General features: G+C 35.0%; 3 protein-coding genes and 2 non-coding genes across 5 annotated transcripts; all 5 read right to left on the bottom strand.

The window, feature by feature from the left end:
* Window positions 1-3,525: 3,525 nt before the first annotated feature.
* Window positions 3,526-3,597, bottom strand: TRNAG-UCC (transfer RNA glycine (anticodon UCC)). The gene has a single exon. It is a non-coding gene; the product is annotated as a tRNA-Gly (tRNA).
* Window positions 3,598-4,540: 943 nt separating this feature from the next.
* Window positions 4,541-8,146, bottom strand: LOC141640778 (uncharacterized). The gene is made up of 4 exons (XM_074449481.1): window positions 7,776-8,146; window positions 5,723-5,964; window positions 4,953-5,630; window positions 4,541-4,884 (listed from the first exon to the last, which is right to left on the bottom strand). Exons 1-4 carry the CDS (start codon window positions 8,066-8,068, stop codon window positions 4,541-4,543), a joined length of 1,557 nt encoding a protein of 518 aa, XP_074305582.1. The 5' UTR covers window positions 8,069-8,146.
* Window positions 8,147-10,687: 2,541 nt separating this feature from the next.
* On the bottom strand, window positions 10,688-10,759 carry TRNAG-UCC (transfer RNA glycine (anticodon UCC)). Its single transcript has one exon. It is a non-coding gene; the product is annotated as a tRNA-Gly (tRNA).
* A 506-nt stretch (window positions 10,760-11,265) lies between these two features.
* Window positions 11,266-12,291, bottom strand: LOC141593389 (uncharacterized). Its single transcript, XM_074414148.1, has one exon. It carries the CDS (start codon window positions 12,176-12,178, stop codon window positions 11,510-11,512), a length of 669 nt encoding a protein of 222 aa, XP_074270249.1. The 5' UTR covers window positions 12,179-12,291; the 3' UTR covers window positions 11,266-11,509.
* A 2,566-nt stretch (window positions 12,292-14,857) lies between these two features.
* Window positions 14,858-20,811, bottom strand: LOC141593373 (CSC1-like protein At1g32090). The gene is made up of 11 exons (XM_074414147.1): window positions 20,319-20,811; window positions 19,220-19,372; window positions 18,954-19,089; window positions 18,390-18,491; window positions 18,144-18,263; window positions 17,949-18,029; window positions 17,497-17,837; window positions 16,997-17,242; window positions 16,505-16,829; window positions 16,190-16,423; window positions 14,858-15,433 (listed from the first exon to the last, which is right to left on the bottom strand). The coding sequence occupies exons 1-11, from the start codon at window positions 20,627-20,629 to the stop codon at window positions 15,113-15,115; spliced, it is 2,370 nt and encodes a 789-aa protein (XP_074270248.1). The 5' UTR covers window positions 20,630-20,811; the 3' UTR covers window positions 14,858-15,112.
* Window positions 20,812-22,156: the final 1,345 nt, after the last annotated feature.

Raw genomic sequence — 22,156 nt, 5'->3', positions numbered from 1 at the left:
GGACGGCTTCTACATCATCGCTATTCACTATTCACTATTCACTATTCACTCACTTGGTTTGTCATAATCACAATATCGTTTGTGTATTATCCGTACGAAGCTTCCGTCATAAGTTTATAACAGTTCAAATAAAAGTCCACAAAATCTCATTGAAGACGGCCGATATCCGTCATGTTTTACGACGGATATATAGCGGACCGCTTTCTCTCACAAAATGCCCATTGAGAGGTGAGTGGTGAAGAAGCACATGGGGTGCCCCACTTGTCCCCTCTCCTTTTTGTGAGAGGTCGCGAAAAGCTCGTGTGGGATTACGTCAAGAAGACTAAACGATAAAAGTCACATGAGTAAATAAAGTTTAATCATTTAAGACTGATTTCTAGGCAGTCTGATTTTTGTCTTATCTATACGTCACATGGGAGACTTATTAACAATATTGCATATTTCGTACTTCCTCCTATTTCAGATAACTGTCCCATCGTGAAGATGACACAAGAATTAAGAAAGTGAGTTTAGACCACACAAAACGGACAATGGGATAGTTATGTGAATAAAAGGAAATGGAATTGAATCTGGACTACACAACACTTACCAAAAATAGACAATGAGACATTATTGTGAATAGACGAAAATGTACAATGAGACGGTTATCTGGAATAGGAGGGAATATGTAATTAATAAAACTGATCTACGTTGATAAAATGTACTCCGTTTATATAAAGTTTCGTTCTCGAATTCGAGTCACGTAACAAGAAGATGAAATTCATTTCATAATTTAGCAATGTTGCTCATAAATTAATTGGCGGCCAATGGGAGTAATTCTTTGTAATCTTTGGTGTATAAAGAGTTTTAACTTCTACATCCAACCATTACTCAACCTGGAATATCTCGCTCAAATTTTATTAAGATTGTTTTTATTTGGTGGAATGCATTTTTAATAATACTCATTTAGATATCAGCAAACTTATTCTCTTATACGGTAATAACATTAAGATGTGGAATTAGACTAGACATAAAGATTTCAACAATCTCGAGAATTACAAGCCAGCTAGAAACACTACTAGTAAGAAAGAAATCTAGTGGGAGAAACTTAAAAACGGTTTTCTAAAACTAAATTTTGACGGATCGAAAATAGATGGCTATAAAGCTGTTTTAGGATACTCTATAAGATATCATAATGGTAAAGTTGTTTTGTTGGGAGCAAAACAATGCGGATCTGATAGTATTCTTGTTGCGGAAGCTCTTGCTTTAAAAGAATGCATTTTAGCTGCTAAATACTTAGAAATTTCGAATTAATTATAGAAGGTGATAATTTATGTATTAACTCAATTCGTAGTACTTGGTAAATTCCTTGGAAAATTTCTAATATTATCAAGGATGTTAAATTAGACTTTCATTTTTCTGATGAAGTGATAATTAAACATTACTTTCGTGAAACCAGCAAGGTTGCTGACTTTATGTCTTCTATTGGACATGTTCTATTGGACATTCATATCCAACTCTTACGAGGTGGTTTGAAAGCCGGTGACTTCAACTTACCTCACTCATTCGAAAGAATGAGATACATTGATCCTACCCCAGATGATCAATCTAATTTTCTTACCTTATAAAAAAGGGTTTTTTGATAACTACTACCTTTGTATTACCCTGTTTTAAAAACTACTACCAAAATAATTTTCGCTTAAAAACTACTACCAATAAGTTTGAATTTTTTAAAAAACACTACCAAATTTCATCCAAACTCAATAAAACACAATATTAGCCATTTATTTTTGAATTTTCATCCTAAGTTGTTATTTTTATACCTTAAACTAGTTAATTTGATGACGTTTAAGCAACTTTTTTACCTTAATTACGTTAGATAGGTGAATTAGATGAAGCTAATTTAAAGTAAATTTGCCCCAAAATGATTGGCAAACAGTAGTACTAGTAGTGCTAAAGGGGTAAAGTTTACAACTTAAGATGCAAATTCAAAAATAAATGGTTAAAATTGTGTTTTATTGGGTTTAGATGAGATTTGGTAGTGTTTTAAAAAAAAATCAAACTTACAGGTAGTAGTTTTTAAACGAAAATTATTTTGGTAGTAGTTCTCAAAACCGTGTAATACAAAGGTAGTAGTTATCAAAAAACCCTATAAAAAAACATGAAATGCTCTTATCCAAAACGCTCTAAATTTAAGAATACATGGTTCATTTATCTAATAGAGTAACTCACATAAACAAATCTGTAAAATTGTAAATAACTTTGCACAATACTCTATATTCACACAAATTACTTTGTGACATCATTATACACCTTTATGACATAACTCTAATTATGTCACCCATTAACAAACTTAGTTTGAAAACAAAACCAAGTCCTTTTAAAAAAACAAGAAAAATTTGTCAGTTCCAATAAAAGATTAACCAATTAATTACATTAACCAATTAGTTATGGATTAAAGAAAAACTTTATTTAAAATTTTTTCCGTTGTGACGAAAAATTTGAAATTATTGAGATTGTCAAAATATGATGTGTCAAAGGAATATATCAATTTCTTCCATTGCACTTGCTCTTAATGGTATGTTTAGGAACCTTGAATTGGAATTGAATTACGTAATTGAGACACTTCAAGTGTTTGAGAACCCCTAAAATTTGAAATTGGAATTGACTCAATTCCTTATCAATTTCAAGCTAGTTAAAATTTGGGGTTCTCAAACACCTACAATATAGTACTCCGTAGTCATTTTAATTCCATCACTTCTTACATTTTATTTTGTGATAAAAATTTCATCAAAATATTTTTATTATGATATTTTTCCGATCGCAAATATTTTTATTTATCAAAATAGTTTTCACTTGATGTGTGTTGGATAGAGTTGGTCACTGGGTCAGACTTAGGGCTAAACATCGGTCCAAATTAAGACCGGACCAAAGACAGAAACAGATAATAAGGACCGAAAACTGGACCTAAGAAATTCGATATTGGAGATCAATCCCGTAATTTCAACCCAGTCTGGTCTTGGACTGGAGTGAACTGAAATTTTTTAGAAATATTTTTGAATATATGATAACTAAAATTTAATTTAATTAATTAATTGATTAACATATTTTTACATAGTAATCATTAATATTAAGTTTGTAATATGGTCAACTCTACACAATACTTTATTGCCTTGTAAAGCTGCGAAGATTATCATGAAACACCTATATTTCTGTGCGAACCGAAATTAATCGGTCTTGGGTCGGACCAGATCGAAAATCGAAACTTCGGACCGCGGACCGGATCTAAATGAATCCGGTTCGAGTTCGGTGCAGATCAATAGTGTAATTTAGTCCATTTTTACGGTCCATACCTAAACTTACTCAACCATATACCCAAATTTTATTTTTGACAAGCCAAATTAGAAATGTTTGGTCCTAAAATTTTATTTTCGAGTAAGGTATGAATGATCGATCCATACCTTATTTGCTGCTTGCATGAAGTACGGAATTACGAACAATTTTCCGAAAAGAAAAACGCCCTTCAGGAAAACATGGTGTAAAAAATGCGTCTGCCGGGAGTCGAACCCGGGTCTATTGCTTGGAAGGCAATTATCCTAACCGTTGGACTACAGACGCTAGGTTGTTTAAATATTTATTAACTATATATCTTACTTATTTCTAGATTTCAGTAACACTTTGAAAGTTGCGCGGAAAGTACAAGTTGAAGCTTTACCCCAAGCAAACATTTACTAAACCCTTTATTTCTTACAATCACATCAGAGAGACATGGCTAAGAGACGAGATAGTCTCTCGTTTCCGAAATATCGACAACTTTAAGTTGTTACTCCGTTATTATAGATGTGCGTAATGACGATCGTTTTCAGCGACTCCTACAACTTAATATGAAATTAGCATGATTTATGTGCTTAAGCATTATTGTGATTGCATTTACAGACCACAAAATGTAGGCTTGAGAAGGAAGGAGTCAAGTATTTGAGGCCAGTTTACTTTTTTGATAAAGAATCCGCTATTTCTTGGGTACCTTGCAGTCGAAAACCGAACTGCTCAAAGTATCGTCGTGTCTAGTACTGGCGATGTACTGTTGTTATACCAGACGTATAATTGTCGAAATCACACATAACTGAGATAGACGGGCAAGTCGATAGATTAGATTAGCTAATTTACGTTGATAGCCATTTGCATAACCTGTCAACCGAGTTTTACAATGAAGTTACTGAACAAATGTTGGAAGTATCAATTAACAATCCGCGAACCTTCGTGAATAGCTCACATCCGGAAAGTCTACTTCCCCGGCAGCAGCAGCCATCAGTTTAATCGGTTTCCTATAAATTGTTGTCTTATCGCGCCTAGGACGTCCCTTAAGGTTGGTATGGCTTTGGTTCTCCAATTAGGTGGCAATTCTCTTGCAGCACTTCCAACTCAAGGATAATTATGATCCTGTATGAATTTGACCGGGAAACATGGGGGCAAAGCTCAGTGAAGACCCGGCAATAGAAGTATAATACACTCACAACTTTACTAATGAACAAAAAAAGGTCATAAAATCAGAGAATAGTTCTCAAGAGAAAGAGACTAACATTCGGCTTCCAGGTTTTTGACAAATGAAGTGTAAGAGCTGAACAAGAGAACCCTTCTGCAAGTGGCCATTCCTGACCAAATCATTATTCTGCGTTCCAAGCATACCTTGCTGCATGTGAACCCCGTCTGATAGCAAAAGGCGGTACCTATCAATGCCATACATGACGTTTTGGTTTCTCACCAGCTGTATATCTGCTATCTGTATTACTGGCTTCATGTCGCTCTCTCTGTTGCCACTACAGCTACAGAGCGCGGCAATTGAGCCTTTCGATAACGACACTGTCGCCATTAAATCAGCAGCTGGAACTATCTTGGGCGGAGCTCCTGATACGAACCAGAAGCAAATTAAAAAACGTATTTGTGCGTTTTTATAAATGAACAAAACCAGCAACGAATTGATGCAAAAACAGAAACGAAATGGTGGATATTTAGCCTTGATGCACGAATGAGACTGGACTCACCTAGTCCTCGTTCGCAAGATTTGAAGTTGCTTACAAGTTCAGTCGATGCTACATTAGTGCAACTTCCCCCATTTATTATAAGAAGATTTATGAGGCTACGACACCTATCACTCCATTGGCTCGTAGTATGATAATTTTGGTACCGTTGTTCAGCTGCAGCTAGTTCAGGTTGGGTATGTAATCTCTGCCGCAAAACCAGTGAAGTTTCATGGCTTTGGGCTTCATAAGCCATTATCTCGGCCATCTCTTCCTCCTCCCTATTCGTAAGAAACAAACCCTCTTCATCACAAGCCTCATTATACAGCTCATTACGCAGGCTAATGGCTTCCCGTAAGGTCACAGTTCTCTTATTAGGGCAAGCACTCTGAAAATGTCCAAACCCCTGGCACTTGAAGCAACGAACAGCAAGGTCCTTCTCCCTACTAGTTGGTCCTGGTTTGGGCGAAATCTGGAAGGGAGTGTTGCATCTCGTGTTTTGTCTTGAACTAGCCATGCTCAGCATTGGTTCTGGTTCTTTGCTAGGGCCAACAATCAGTTCGTTCAAAGCACGTGAAACATTTGCTTTGACATTATTGAGCGCGCCATATGTACCACAACCAACATTATTTCCTGAAAAGCGAGAAGAAAAATCTGATTTAAGGTACACGGAAGGTTCATTATTTACAACATAACGATCCAGATCTTGATTGTAGAAGGCCTACCGTAAGATTGCAATTGAGCACCAGATTCCAGCTTGGATTGCTGTAACCTCCCTGCTTCACTAGCCAGATAAGTAGGGTCGGGACCAGTTGCGTGAGAATTCCAATGTTGAACATCCACATGATTCACTTTCGGTTGGCCTACAGAGGGTGACACTAAAGCACCGGGTCGAAAGTATGGCTTTGGTTCTCCTATTAGAGGCCATGTTACTTGTAGCACTTCCAACTCGACAACAATTATGACCCTGGATGAATTTGACCAGAAAATATGGGAAGAAAGCTCAGAGAAAACCCGACAATAGGTAGACCTTGTACAAACACACACAACTTTTGCTGAAAGAAGGGGTTAGCAGGAGCATATAACCTAGATGTCAAAGGGTAAACTTTATACTTAAATTACGATCTTAATTAACAGAATCCACAGGCCACAATCCAAATTCATTCCCGAAACAAACAAATTTCACAACTAATCAATGGCCAAACCAAGGAGCTAGAAGAAACTCATCATCTAAGACAAAAATACAATCGTTTCAGTCAAAACTTGAATCTTTCTTTCTAAGCTAGTCCCATACATTACTAGTTCGCCCCCATAATTTCCGATCTTAGCTACTGTTACCCACACGTTACAACACAAATTTACCTCCCAATATAAACATGGGAAGAAAGCTTAGTGAAGAGTGAACACCATAATAAACAGTTACTCCGTATATCATACACAACTTAACTAAAGAGCTTAATAAACAGTTAGTAACAATCAGCCGATATGAATGGATGGACACAACCTAGATCAGTTAAGAAAGACGGTTTTAATAAGGATGTTTCCGTCAATAAACAATCAGTGACCGAACAAAAAGAAAATTCCAGTGTTGAAATTTCTAAAAACCCTTACATTTAAAGGATGTTATGGAAATTAAGAAATGCAAAAGCTCCGAAAAGAAAAATGTGGTTGGTTTATTGGTTCTATATGGTAACACCAATAAGGATTTGTAACTGTAACAACAGAACATTTCCAACAAATTCTTGTGTAAGAGACTAAGACGGTCTTACACAAGAATATTTCCTCGAACTAAGGGGCTAACAAGATTGCAAGACCACATCACCCAAAGGCCAATACACAATCTTTTTACTTAAATTTTCCCCCATTTTACTTAACTCATACCGTTTCCAAAACGTGTACCATTTAATTTCTAAACTTAGACACGGTTTTTGGCATGTCCAATACATATTGAGACGTGTCCCAACCGTGTGGGACACTGTGTCCGACACACGAACGCTGGTTTTAGCCTCTTGGGTGTGTCCGTGCTTCCCAGATGTTGTCTCAAACACCCCCACAAAGGCAAAGAGGAGGGAGTATCAGTACAAACTTTTTAGTCAAAAAATATTCAATCTTGTCTTACGCTATGAAACACTTTTTTTATACATACAAATGCTCATTTATTTATAGTACTGAACTACTCCAATGGTTAACCAATAAAATGACGGTCTCACAATGTAAGACAAGACGATCTTGTTTTATTTTATACTCCGTTCATTTGTTGTCCTATTTTATTTTGGGTGTCTTTCAATTGTTGTACTTTCTATTTTAAGAATAGACTTGATGAGCAGTTTGATCATTTACACTCAATTTGATCCACGTGCCATTTAGTAATTGGTCTCATCCTCTTTCCTTATCTTTCTGTCAAAACCAAACGACAACAATTGACCGGGAGGAAGTATAAAATAAAACAAGTCTAATATAGAAGGCAATTTCTCATTTGTGACGGACACTATCCGTCACAAGCTTGTGATGGACACTATCCGTCACAAGCTTGTGACGGATAGTGGACCTCTCAAACAAATGCAAGTGGGAGGGCAAGTGGGACGGATATGGAGCGCCCCAATTGCCCTCTCAATATGCAAGTGATAGCGGCCGTCACAAGCAAGACGCTTTGAGTATAGAAAGGTAACCAAATGACTGAGACAATCAAAAATAGAAATGGTAAACAAATGATCGGGACGGAGGGAGTAAAACAAAACATATAGAAGATGGAAAAGGGAGAGAGGGAAAGAGACGAACGTCCGTTTAGTAGTAATGTTGTTACAAATGAAGTGTAAAAGTCGAATAATCGAACCCTTATGCAATCCACCATTCTTGATCAAATCATTTTTCTGCATTGCTAACACACCTTGCTGAAAGTGAACTCCATCCGATAGCAAAAGGAAGTATCTTTCGGTACTATTAATGGTGCTTTGGGTGCGAATCAATCGAATATCCGTCACCTGCAACACCGGCTTCAGGTCGTAAACGTCGCCGTCAACGGCGGCGCACATGGCATAGATTGCTCCTTCGGATAATGTCAGCGTCGACATGGATAAACCCTAGATATGATAATTTGGGGATTTTTGGGAAGGAGATGATCAAATGAGAAAAGAGCGCCAAAGACCAAAGCATAGTGTGATATCCGGACTATAGTAGTGAAATTTTCTAGGGTACGGTTTTCGAGTAGGTTTAAGCCCATGGGTAAGTCGTAACAGATATTCAAGTCGGGTCAATTTTATCATTTTTAAGTTGTTAAACTTTAACGGTGTGGTAAAATTGTAAAACTTTTTTTTTTCTTTTCTTATTTTTGGTTAAAAATAGTTGAACTAAAGGCTCGAAAAATTGAAGCGAATTGAATTGAGCTTAATGAACTAAACTTAACTTAATTTATTATAACTGAATCGAGATAAAATGAACTAAACTTAACTTAATTTATTATAACTTAATAATAATAATAATAATAATAATAATTATTATTATTATTATTATTATTACTATTTTAAACGCAAACTTTTATTGAGATCAAACAATTTTTTACAAAAATTAGTGGGCAGCCGATATATTGTTATTATTATTGTTATTTTTAGGATCAATTGATGAAAACACTCTTTAATGTTGCACTTTTTAAAACGTAACACCTTATGAAAAGTTTTTAAAACTTAATACCTTGATGTGCATTTCATTCATATTTTGGTACCTTAAAGTGGATTTAGGCAAAAAAAAAATGGAATATTTTGACCATTTTTTAAAGACATGACGACGTATTTATGATGCACTCCGTTCACATTTTCAACCCCTTCCCTTCCCTCTTATAACTACAAGTCATGGTTGATTCTATCTCGGCAGTATTTCACATTTTTTTGGCCTAAATCCACCTAAGGTATCAAAATGTGAATGGAGTGCACATTAAGATATTAAGTTTTAAAAAACTTTTTATAAGGTATTAAGTTTTAAAAAGTGCAATATTAAAGGGTGTTTTCAACAATTGATCCTTATTTATATTCCCTCTATCACGTTTACGAGTACAAAGCTAAATGTGACTTAGTACGGATACTAGTTAATATTCCCTCTATCACGTTTTATTCTTTGTCTATTTTATTTTTGGTGTTTCAGTCAATTGGTTCCCTTTTTTATTTTAGAAATGTCTTTGATGGACAATTGAATGCCATGCACACAATTTAGTACACTTGTTATCTAATAATTGACTCTCTCATATTTCTTTGGTTTTGTGCAAAAACCAAAAGTAAACAACTGACCAAATTAAAACCTTTTAAACAAATATTTTATGTATATTTTGAAACTATAATATTAAAAGTAATAATTGTGAATGTGTTGCATCATTTGGTTACAAAAAATTTCATAATCATAATTTTTAAGAAATGTTATTTAAAAATATATTATAAATAGTGAATGTACGAATTAGGCAAATATAGGCACCAGAAGTCCTTAACTAATATAACAATATTACAATAATATGAGACATAAGCCACAACTCATAACCAAATAGAAAATTCACTAAAACTTGGGAGAGACGGTCTCTCACTAAGTTATTGAGAGACCAATCTTTCGTACTCTTTTATTTGTATTTTGTACCACTTTTATTGTTGATCGTAATATGATAATTTCGTACCTATTTACATAATAAATGTATTCATTTTATCATAAATCATAATTTGTATCTATTTTATTACCTTTAGTACCACTTTTTTTCTTAAAATTGTACAATGGTCTCTCAATAAATCTTATTAAGAGACCGTCTCTCAGGAGACCTACTCAAAAAAATTAGAAAAAAGAATAGGTAAACACATGAAATAACAAAAATAACCATCTTTTATGTTAGAGGTCTAACAACAAATTTATTATAAAACTGTTTTGTACAAGATTTTGTGTTTATGTAATTGGAGACGCTATCTATAGAAACACTCAATATAATAGACTTGATAAATGAATTATCTGAATTGGTACGGCTATAGGTATGGTCATATACTGATATACTCATATCAGCCAGCCTGGTTAGGTAATTTCATATTGTCGTTTTCGGTAGCGGCACTCGAATCGCTATTATAAAGGATTTGGTTTCCAAATTCCAATTAGTCAATTCAATCCATTTGGAGTTACACGAGATCATTCTACTTCGGTTACTTTCGAATAAGATCACTCTCATGTTTCAGGTCAGTTTTCATTTACTACTTTTGTATCCGGATCGAGTTATTCAGGTTGTGTCAGCTAAAGTTAACCTCTTGAACTTTAGCCTCTTGACTACTTAGTATCACAAGTCATTTAATTTGTGAGAATTGTGACAAGAACGGATAAACAAGGTAGTCGTTGATTTTTACTTTACGCCTCAACTAATTAAGGCTTAGACCATTGGAAAACCACTAGTATCGAGTTATTCAGGTTGAGTCACCTAAAGTTAACCTCTTGGACTTTAGCCTCTTGGCTACTTAATATCACAAGTCATTTAATTTGTGAGAATTGTGACAAGAATTGATAAACAAGGTAGTCGGTGTTTTTTACTTTACGCCTCAACTAATTAAGGCTTAGACCATGGGAAAACCACTAGATATGAATGGTTTTTGAAAAAAAATCAAAGACTCATATCATCTCATCTTTTTATTGGGGTAGTTTGTTGCGTTACTCACCCCAAAAAGCCTCATAATTGGAAAAAATGCGTCTGCCGGGAGTCGAACCCGGGTCTATTGCTTGGAAGGCAATTATCCTAACCGTTGGACTACAGACGCTTGAATGGTTAGTGTCTTAGTGATGCACTACTTAGCTTAATATAAGATGGTCGTGCTCTAAAGCAACATTGTGAATTTTGTTAAAATCCGTTATTTATATTTACATATCCACAAAAAATCATTATGTTGACTGGGTATCAAGTTATACTTGACGTATCATCTTTGAATTTTTGATGTAATGTCCTCGTGCTGAACCTATAATTGTTGAATCCGCACATAATGAACGAAATCGTGTAGTTTCTCAGGTGACGGTGATTAAGATGGGCGGGTAGTTTAACCCTTCCAACATATTAGCTAGTTTACGCTGAGAGCTGCTTGAGCCACTCATTAACCTTCACGAAACAGCTCACACTTTCATAGCCAGAAAGTCTACCAAAATCATGCGCCCAACCCTCCTTAGCCTGTCAGTTATGGAAGCCATTAAAGCATTGGGATAATGCGGTTGAACATCGAAAAGTGATTGCAAGTAAAAAACACTACCTTGCTTCGATGAGAGAAAAAAAAAAGTCGAAAACCACATATTTCATTACACTGGAAAGTTTGTAGAAGAAAATTACCTTAAAACACCTACACATACATTCATACATACTGATACTACACATACTGATACTACAAGTCTACAACACACTGAAATGCTTGAATATCCACAACAAATTGAGATACAATTCGAAAATACTGCAGTTAACACTAAACAACCCGGTACAACAGACGGAACAGTGCACATCATACAAATTACAGTACATATTACTATCACTTAATGATCACAAACTTGTTGGTACCATGCCTAGCCCAGTGATCTTTTAGGTCGATCGCGTTTGAAAGATCGTAACCTTCAGAAGCGAGTCTTTGCAGAAGTTTAACAAAAGCTCCATGGCTCATTTTCCGACCAGCAGTGCGTGAACCAGGCCTTGTTGCGTTCATTGGGAGAGGATACTCTGATATGTTTATCGTGCAGCATGCAGATTGCCATCCCCCGGAACCCCACCTGTAGCATTGACGCGGAGTACCGGTACAAGAACAAAATGGTGACAGGGTCCCATCCATGCTTGACTCACAGCTAGCAATACTTGCGTTCTTTCTCCCACGCCTTGCCTTAGGAGAGTTTGAGGAACTCTTTCTAGATTTTTTCGGTTTACGCTCCTTTAGGGTATCAGTACCATCATTAGGGTTCTTTCTTGATGTCTTGGCCTTTTTGGCAGGCTTATCGGGTTGAGGCTCAGCTTCCACGTTATTGATAGGAATTGAACTGTTAGGAATCAGAGTTATTTCTTCTGTGTTGTGCCGACTTCCTTGGAATGGATTCATTCCATTTCTCATAGCTGCCATATAATTTCCAGGATGGAACCATGCAAAGTGAGGGACCGATGTCCCTCGATTCTCCTCAGATATCATTGGGTAGTTTGAGGGATATGTCCCCATTCTCGCAATAATTTTTCAACACAACCAAACACCTTAAGTAGTTTGTAAGTATATCGAAGATAGTACTAATGTACTATATAATCATTAACATTCCATCAAAATCGATCCCAGCTCCAAGCAACAGGTCTACCAATTCCTAGTAAATAATCAGCACAAGAAACTTTAGATATGACGGATTTGTTTTAGGGATAGCATTCATTCTTCGTAACTAGTCTAACTACCATAAGTCCATAATTATGACGATTTTACAATATCTTAGTGCAAAGCCGTTTTACAAGAGAGCAAGTCAGTAAGAGACATCCTATTGATAGAATGGCATCACTAACATCATTTCAGAATTCAAACTTCATAAAGAACTTCCTCATTATGCGAACCAGACTACTGGAATATCATTACTAGTTTTAAGGTTTTCGAAAAAGCATTGAAGAGATTCAATCATATGATGCCTAAAACACACACGCCTCAACATGACTCAACTTGTAGTAAGCAAACTCTATACTGATGTGAGTGAACGTGTGCAAGCTCGAAGATCTATCAACGCTCGAGGATACCACTCCACAGTCCACACTACAATCAAACTCAAACAACTACACTACCAATGGCAACTAGCCATTCAGTAAGAAATACACCTAAACTGCAGAAATATTTACGGAATTCAACCATTCTATTGTGTATGAATCTTCATTATGCAAATCTATTTCTGATCACTAGCAATAAGTTGTCCAAATAATGAAACACCCCAAAAATGTACAAATATTGCAAATAGCAACAACAAATATACACATGACCATAAAAAGATCAAACTATAGATTAGTGGCGGAACCAGGATTAATGATTAGGATCAAACTTGCGAAAAAGCGCTCAACCCGTGAAATTTAACAGAACTAGTAACACAACAAGACAAATCAGGAAAAAAAATAGAAAATTTTAACTAAAATATTTCAACCAGAAGGCGACCGCCCCTGGTAGCCTCCTTAGTCCGGCGACTGCTAAAGATAATATTTTTAGGATCAAACCCTTACAACACCAATTTTCAGCTGAAAACCCCAATTTTTTTCTCATTTAGTACAGAAACATGCAATGAAAACTTCACAAAAGATCCTACAAACAGGTCAAACAAAACCCATCAAACCAATAAGGCTACAATTTACAATAAATTAGTGTAAAACCGTCTTACACAAGAATTTCTGCACCTCAACAAAGACATTGAACAGTACAGTAAAACTAAACAGTGTCACACAGGATAAGGTTCAGTTTGAGCAGTAAAACATCATCAAAATAACTTAATTAAAGCAATCATAATCATAAATTAACCTCATTTAAAGCTAAAAATCAAGCATAAAAACATTAAATTATCTAAATCTACTGCAAAAAGTACGATAATTGAAACTACCCACTACCCAGATGCTCAAAATTCAAAAATAAACCAAAAAGATCAAAACTTTGCAGCAATTAAGACAAGAAAAGAGTACTTACAAGCAGTTAAAAACATCAGGAAGCAAGAAATGATGTAAAAAAAAGTACAGATAATTAAAACCCACTACCCAGAAGCTAAAAAGTAAAAAAGATCAAAACTTTCAGTAATTAAGACAAGATAAGAGTAATTACAGTGCAGTTAAAAGTATCAGGAAGCAAGAAATGAAGCAAAAAAGGTGACAGATTTGTGACAACAAAGTGTGTTATTTTGGTTTTTGTTTATTGATTTATGTGAAAGAGTGAGAGTTTGGGTTATTAAGTTGAAGTAGAAGAAGAGGTTTGGCTTGTGGGAAATGGAAAGTTGAGGTTCGGAAGAATAGTGTTCTTATACGAAGCTAAACTGTTGGTTCATTTTCTGACATTTTTTAACTGGTTAGTGTGAATAAGACCCAATCTTTAATGCAACACTAGTTTTATTCCCGTGCAAAAAAATGCATGGGTCGTAATAGTAGACGCTATCATTAGATACATGAACATATAATTGTGCGTGATTAAGTGTTCAATACCGTGACAATATAAATAGTCAATATTTGGAGATTTTTTAAATTAGACCATTATTACATTGTGTTTATATGTTTGAACAAACGATTTCATATTTCGTTATGTTATTGATGAATATGTTTGTGTTGTGGAACCGTCATATGAAATAATAATTGATGTAGGGTGGAATTTATAAATAAATTAAGCAAAATTGTTAGGTTGCAACACATAAATACATAATAATAATGAATCAATCACATAAAATGAAAGATTTAATGTAAAAAAGTTTGAATGTATTTATCCCAAGAAAAAGTACTCTTTGAAATTGCCCTATTTTATTTTATTGAATATTTATGAGAATTTTAATAAATTACGACATTTCAATGAGCTGGAGGGAGTATGATTTATGAAGTAGATTGAGAACACAAATTCTTATTATAGACGGGCACTATCTGTCTATACGTATAGACGGATACCATTTTCCCTCACAAATGACCCATTTTGCCATAAAATGGGAAGCACATGAGGGTGCCCCACCTTGTCCCCCCTACCCATTTTATTAGAGGTCTTTACCCGTCTGTTCGCCCCACCCGTCTATACCAAGATCTATTGGATTGAGAATATATGAGTGAATCATACAACAAATTACTCTTCCCTATATAAGCTACAAAGACAAGAGTATAATTAATACTGTAAGTTTTAGGTGAGTCATACTTCAACATGGGCAGTAAAAGGGCTCGATCACCACTTTCGCATTGTAAAATCCCGGCTACTAAAGACATGCATCAGATGTCAAAGCGAATAATCTAGCTCAAGTATATGTATGTACATTACAGAAGGCATAGATAATTACATCAAAAGCTATATCAGAATGAGAACGACTGAACGAGAACAAGAGCTACATCGAAAATTACACTATGGAAAACCCGAACTATAATTAATTCCTAGTTAGTAAGCTTCTAAATAAGCTTACAAGAATCAACTATCATAGTAATATTGGTAATGGGATTGCTGCATTTGTTGATGGTGGTAATAGTCGTACGACTGATATTCGTCCCCATAGGAATAATGATGAGGTTGTTGAGGTGGTGAGGCTTCAAGATTTTCTTCTATTTGAGCTGGCGGACTTGAGACTTCATTCTCGTGTTTGTCTACTCTAACTGCGTCTACTCTCACCTCCTCGAATTCAATTTCCTCGAAGGAATGGAAGATTGGATGTAAATATGCATCTGCAAGACAGGTTTTCAGATTCAGATCGAATTCTCCGGTTTGCTCTTGCTCATCCTTTTCGGTTGCTTCCTGAAATTGATCAAGTAGCCAATTAGTCTCACATCGGAATATCCTGTAACAGAAAGTCATTAATTTTGATTATTCTGCATTTCTGCTATTGTCCTCGGCTTTGGTAAAACTAGCAGGCAGTTGCACAAGTAAAAATAAGTTTCAAACCGGAATATCATACTACTATCATTAAATTTAGGGCAGAGCATGGATCAGATATCCGATCCGAAGCTGGTTTCAGATCAGATATCCGTATCCGAAACTCACAAATTTCATTATCCGATATCTGATCCGAAATATTCGGATATCCGATTTTTAGTATCCGAAAATTTCGGATCGGATATCCAAATATCCGTTATCCGATCCGATTTCAAGACTATTACTTTCTCGGTATTTTTTTTTTTTATCTTAGAAATGATTTCAATGTAAATGTTTTACAATAATTTGACTCTAAATCTTCTTTACTTTTACATCCCAGCAAATTTCTTTTTAGACATTGAACTAGAACAAAATCTAGTGGTAATAAATCATATGTAGTCATAAATCTAATAAATTATCGGATATCAGATATCCGAAAATTATTAAACTACTATCCGATATTTGATCCGTATCCGAAAGTTTCGAATCGGATATCCGATCCGAACTGCTTTTCGGATCAAATATCCACTTTTTCGGATCGGATAATCGGATTTTTTGCTCAACCCTAATCATTATCATGGACCAAATTAACTTCGAAAAATAAGAGTAAGATAGAGTCGCATTAATAGTTAATCTGACCTCGAGAGGATATTTATTGAATGCCGGCTCAAAACGACTCTTGCAGTACTTGTGGAATGCGTATGTGACAAACGGTAGCACGATAAGCAAAGGAGTAGATCTAGCCGCCTCTTTGGTACTCAAAAGCCCCATCAGAAGGAGTTGAGATATCAAAAGGCTAGCAATAATACGAGTGTGAACATGCGGCCAAAATGCAGCCGCACTCTCATATCGTTGATAGTACACGTTAATTATCTGAAAAATCAGACAATAATAGATAGTATGAGAGCCTGCCTAAAAGCACATCAGAAGAAGAATATGGTTCTGTAAAATTACCTGATGACGGTAAACGAGGAAAGCCAAGAGAAAAAACACAATTATGAATGGTAGAAGTATTGGAGTAACAACAGCATAGACGAGTCCAAGCAGAAAGTAAAGTTGTAGACTTGGCAGGGTCTCTGGATAGTCTACACATCCGGGATTCATAGCTCGGTCTCTATCTCGTTCAGTTTTTACTATAAACAAGTTCTTCAAGTGGAAAATGACAAGCGGCTTTAATCGGAGAATCTCACTGGCAATGCCGGCCCAACCATCAACCATTATATATGTAATGAAAAATGTAGCCTTCATTGGTATTGACACACCAATGTTCCGAGGAATCCTGGAGGTTGAGAGTTGAGACACAAATGACTTTCTTAGACCGGAGAAAGGAGTTGTAAATACTTTTCCAAAAATTATAAACCAAGATTGATTATTTCATATTAAGTTGATTGCATACAATTACGACGCGTGTTAAAAAATGGACAGAATTTAGAAAAGAGGCAATACTCGCTAGGTGGTTGGTGAATGAAAGCATCAAGCTGGCCAAGAGCTGTTCCTGTCACTAAGCTTCCCAAGAATACATTGATCAGCATAAAAAAGTAATACTTGTCTGCAGCTCGGCGCTCGAGTTTTGACCAAGCGACGTGGCCCTCAATCTTCGACATAAGCATCAAAATAGAAGGAAGAAAATATAGGAACATTTTAAGGGCGAGACCAGGAAGAAAACCCTGGAGAAAAGACTTGATGAATTTCCTGCAGAAAAAAACAAGGAACTTTTTGAAATTATCTTGGTGATAATACATCGAGTTTTTAGCTCATTTGTTTGATTTGCATCCACATACAAGTTATACGAGGCTAGCCAAAAACACTCGAGAACCACAAGATACGCACTAACATAAATTTTATTCACATCCACAGTGATGACATAAAGAAATAAACGGGATAGCATCAGGCTTGATTCGTATCCACCACCAGGGACTAAAGAATCGTAGGGCGCGAATACTTACAGTTCTATCACAGGCCTCAGAAAAGGAGCAACCCTTTCAAGTGCTTCAAGATTTGCAAGAGATTGCACGAAAGCTATGGGTATCATGTAGAAAAACACCATGAGAAAAACCATTAATCCAATCATAAATTTACGAATGGTAATCGAAACAACTGGTATAGCGAGGTTACGCCAATACACATCACGAGGTTCCGGTGCCCAACTGGTTAACCACAATGTGGGATTTTTACTTTGCTGTGTTTGCGCACATACAGCTGCACCCCACCGTGACTTAAAAGAAACAAAGGCACTTGGTATGATGGCTTTTGTGTCATTGAGAATTCTCTGGCGCTCTCTATTTAACTGAAAATAGGAAGTGTAAATGTATCAAAACCCATATTGACATACATTCACGGAAACGTATTCGGAAAAAAGAAATGACAGTGAAGAATTAGCAGTAAGTCAGTAAGTCACCATATTGTCCATGTACTTCAACTGTTCGCTGTAGAATTCAATAGCATCAACTCGTCTACCACAAAGGCCAAGACATCCTATCTGAACATGAACATGGACAAACCCGTCAGTATTAATACATACACGACATATGATAACATTGGCATATTCTCGTGAATTTAGAATCATTACGATCTTGCAAAAAATGTTCCTTACCTTGCAGTTTGGCCTCTTGTTGGGGTTTCTTTCGAGCTTGAGTTGGTAATAATCCAACCAATTTTGGATTCTTTCCCTTTTCCTCACAAGTCTGGCAAATCTATGTGCGTTGTAAACCGCCTACCATTGGAGGAACTAAAGGAATTACACAAAGTGTAACAAGTATATCTTTCATGCTTAATACAGAAACAGAATGGAATCTTAGAGACGTAACATTAGGATTTGTTCAATAAGCAAAGGGCTAACCTGCTGGCAGAGGTAGGTATTGCGATGATTCTTCTTGAAAAACTGATCCACAGAATCTGAGATTGAATGTCCTGAAACACGTGGCACATTCTTCACTAAAACCTGCAGCATCGCAAATGCATGGCATAATCAGCATAACACTTTCGTACAAACAAACGAGCAAATAATAGAGAGTGCCTGTTTGGAAACTCGTAAGTCATAAGTCATAACCAATCATAGCGTAAACAGAATTATCATTTAATAATTCAAGAGCAACCTAATTGACGTCTAAAAATAGACTCAAAATATTGAGTACATTTAAGAAGTAAAAAACTTAAATGAGACAGTCTTGCATCAGAACTAAATGAAAGCTATCGAAGGATTTGGGTTCGTCCGACTACTGAACAGTCTCATACAAGACTCATTAAGTGTAGTAAATGATACGAAACATTGTAATATGAAGAAAGTTAATGTTAACCAGCGTTCCATAAATAGAATGACTTATACCGAATCTAGACAACAGAATTACAAAACATCATGATTGTCACTTAAAAGTCGATGGATGAGAAATGAACCGAAACTCACTGTGTATTGCTCAACACGGCTTTGTTGGGATGCCAGAAACTGTAATCTCATTGATGCAACCTTATCATATTCCTTGTAAAGCAAGAAACAAGTCCAAAATGTGAACAAATACTCCATCCCAATATGCGCAAAGAACCTGAGATTTAGGAGATGAATGTAAAATACACATTGACAGGACCACTTGCTCTTTATAGAGACGAATGTTAAATATACTCAGACGGAGTATATATGTAGATAATGTAGATAAGTGGACTTAGTATACCTACCTATTTGATTTAGGAGGCACATTTGATATAGAAAGCTTGTCAATATCGCTGGTAACAAGTTCTTTCCGCAGAAAATTCAATGTTCCTCCAGATATATTAACTGGCAGAAGTACAAGAAGTGCTAAGACCATCATAGGAGCGAATATCTTCAACCTGTGGAGAAAGAATGCATAGGACTCAAATTAGCATCGAAAATCATCATTGATTTGCAATAATCTTAAGGGAAAAGCACATGATTCGGAAAGAAAAAATAAGGCAAGACAAGTTCAGGAACACGGAACTGAACAAAAGAAAGCAAATGGCATAGAAACCATCAGAAACACACAGAACAAGCACAAATTGAATGAATTTTGTAGGAAAAACCAGCAAGTACCCCAGCACAGAAATCACATCGAAATCGTGTACGAAAATACAAGCATGGAATTGGAGGATTGAACACAAAAAAGGTAGTAACTTTACAGAATAGCTCGAAACAAAAGCAAACCAGACCCGAATACACAACCAGAAACAAGAAAACAAGCATAATTCAATAGAATTGAGCAAAAAGAACAATCAAATTTGTAAAAAACCTATAATAACAATTAACCATCAATATCACATTGAAAACTCAAGTACAAGCATAATTGAAGGGAATTGAGCAAAAAGGACAATAATAACATTTAAAAAATCAATAATTATAGTAATTAATAACCAAAATCACATTTTCAAAAGTCAAGTACAAGCATAATTAAAGGGAATTGAGCAAAAAGTACAATAACAATAAAAACAAATAAGAACAATTAACAATCAAAATCAAATTATAAACTCAAGATTAAGCAAAAACATAACAAAAAGAACACAATTGAGCAAAATTTAGAATAATATGAACAATACCCAAGAACATAAATCAATAATCTACACCAAAATCACATAAAAACTCAAGTATAACCAAAAAAAGGTAGAAATTCAGCAGAAAACAGTAAAATTAAGCAAAATTACAGTAATAAGGAGAATACCCAATAACATAAATCAATAATATCAACTAAAAAATGCTGAAATTAAGCAGAAAACATAACAAAGACAGTAAAATTAAGCAAAATTAGAGGTAAATGAAAATTACCCAAGTAGATAAATCCTGAGAAAAGCAACAGAATCAAGACCAGCATGGTCAACAAGTTCAGTTTCAGACATTTTTAAAGCTTGAGGCATCCAATTAAGAAAAGTAAGGTAAGTTTTACAATCAAGATTAACAAATTTACCCACAAAATTTTTAACAATTGGGTCTTTTCTTTTACCATTAAAATACCATTTGGGAAAATAAACTCTATCATTAATTGGTTGAATTCTTAATAATGCAAATGCTAGTAAAAATGTTATTGCACTTATTATGTTTATTAATGCTGATACTCCTATATCTGCTACTGATGCCATTGTTACTGTTAAAAAGCTGTGAAATTTGTGTGAAAAAATGGGTTTTTTTTTTTTTACTGTAATTGAAGATGAATTTAGAGAGTTTGATGAAGATGGTGTTGTGTTTGTGAGCTGTGAGTCAAAGAGTTGAGGAGTGTAGCAGAAGTATACAGAAAACTGAAAAAGAATGCAATTCTGGTTAATTTTAGTTTTTTGTAGTAAACTTTTTGGACAATCTTTTTTGTATTTTTGGCAATTTAGGATTGAACAAAGGTTAATCCCAATGAGTAAAAAATAAGCCCTTTATTCCGGTTATTTATTGTCTTTTTCCATATTGGGATGTCTCAGTAAATTGTTGTCCTTTCTATTTTAAGAATGAGCTTGATAAATAATTTAATCATTCACACTCAATTGTTCCACTTGTCATTTAGTAATTAATCTCTTCCTCTTTCCTTAGTCTTTATGCCAAAATCAAAGGATAATAAATGATCGGGCCTCTTTCCTTGGTCTTTGTGCCAAAACCAAAGAACAACAAACGACCGCAACGGAGAGAGTAATCAATTGTAAATGGATGCGATTGTTGTATAGTTCGACATATGAAAAACAACCGTTATATGAAAAAATGAATATTTAATGAGTGATGTCATAACTTTTTTTTTTTTTTTTGGCAACATCATAACAAAAATAGATCATTTTCTATCATTACCCTTTTTCTTGGACTTAATTTCAGTTGATTTCAGTTCAGCTTCATCCAGTTCAATTCAGTTTTTTTTCTTTTTAGCTGCATTTAGTTCAGTTTAATTCAGTTCAGCTCTATTAAGTTTGGTTCAGTCCAATTTAGACGATTTCAGTCCAAAAGAACAAGGCCTTAAATTAACACTTTTTCTATAGTCGACTCATTACATCATAGCTGCATTATAATTTGCAAAGAAAAAAGGCAATAGTTTCTTATGAAGGCCACATTAAACGTCCTTCTCCATTCAAATCAGACTTTGTCTTGAGATTAGTTCGTGTGTCTTAACATATTCATTTACTATGTATTGTACGAAGTATTAGTCACTGAAATCAGGATTTGAACCTCGGCCATGAGTGCATACCACCCTTATCAGTTATAATGCAGCTATGATGTATCACTGAAATGGCCAAATCATGTTTTTCTAAATTCTTACATGTATCACTTTACCAGTTGAATTCTGCATAATTTATTATATATAAAAAGATTTTACAAGATAATAAATTTTCTTATTGCTTTTCTAATGGTAGTCTCTCTTAGCACTTAAACACTTTCTTTCTTAACTTTAGCCGATTTACTAACCTATATGATTAAAAAAATTCAAACTAAAATAGTTAAATGTGATATAAACAAATAATCCTATTTAAACCAAAATAAATTCCAATCTAATCATAAATCGATCACATGTCGATAATTCGTGAAATTAGTATAAAAATTGTATATATATATTTCGTCTTTCAAGTTTCAATTGCTAGCCATTTTAGTTATGAATACATGTAAGAAATTAGAAAAACATGATTTGGCCATTTTATCAC

Source organism: Silene latifolia, chromosome 1 (genome assembly GCF_048544455.1).
Source record: "Silene latifolia isolate original U9 population chromosome 1, ASM4854445v1, whole genome shotgun sequence".
Classification (NCBI taxonomy): Eukaryota; Viridiplantae; Streptophyta; class Magnoliopsida; order Caryophyllales; family Caryophyllaceae; genus Silene; species Silene latifolia.
Note: the sequence above shows the minus strand (reverse complement) of the source record. Positions and strands in the feature narration are given on the sequence as shown.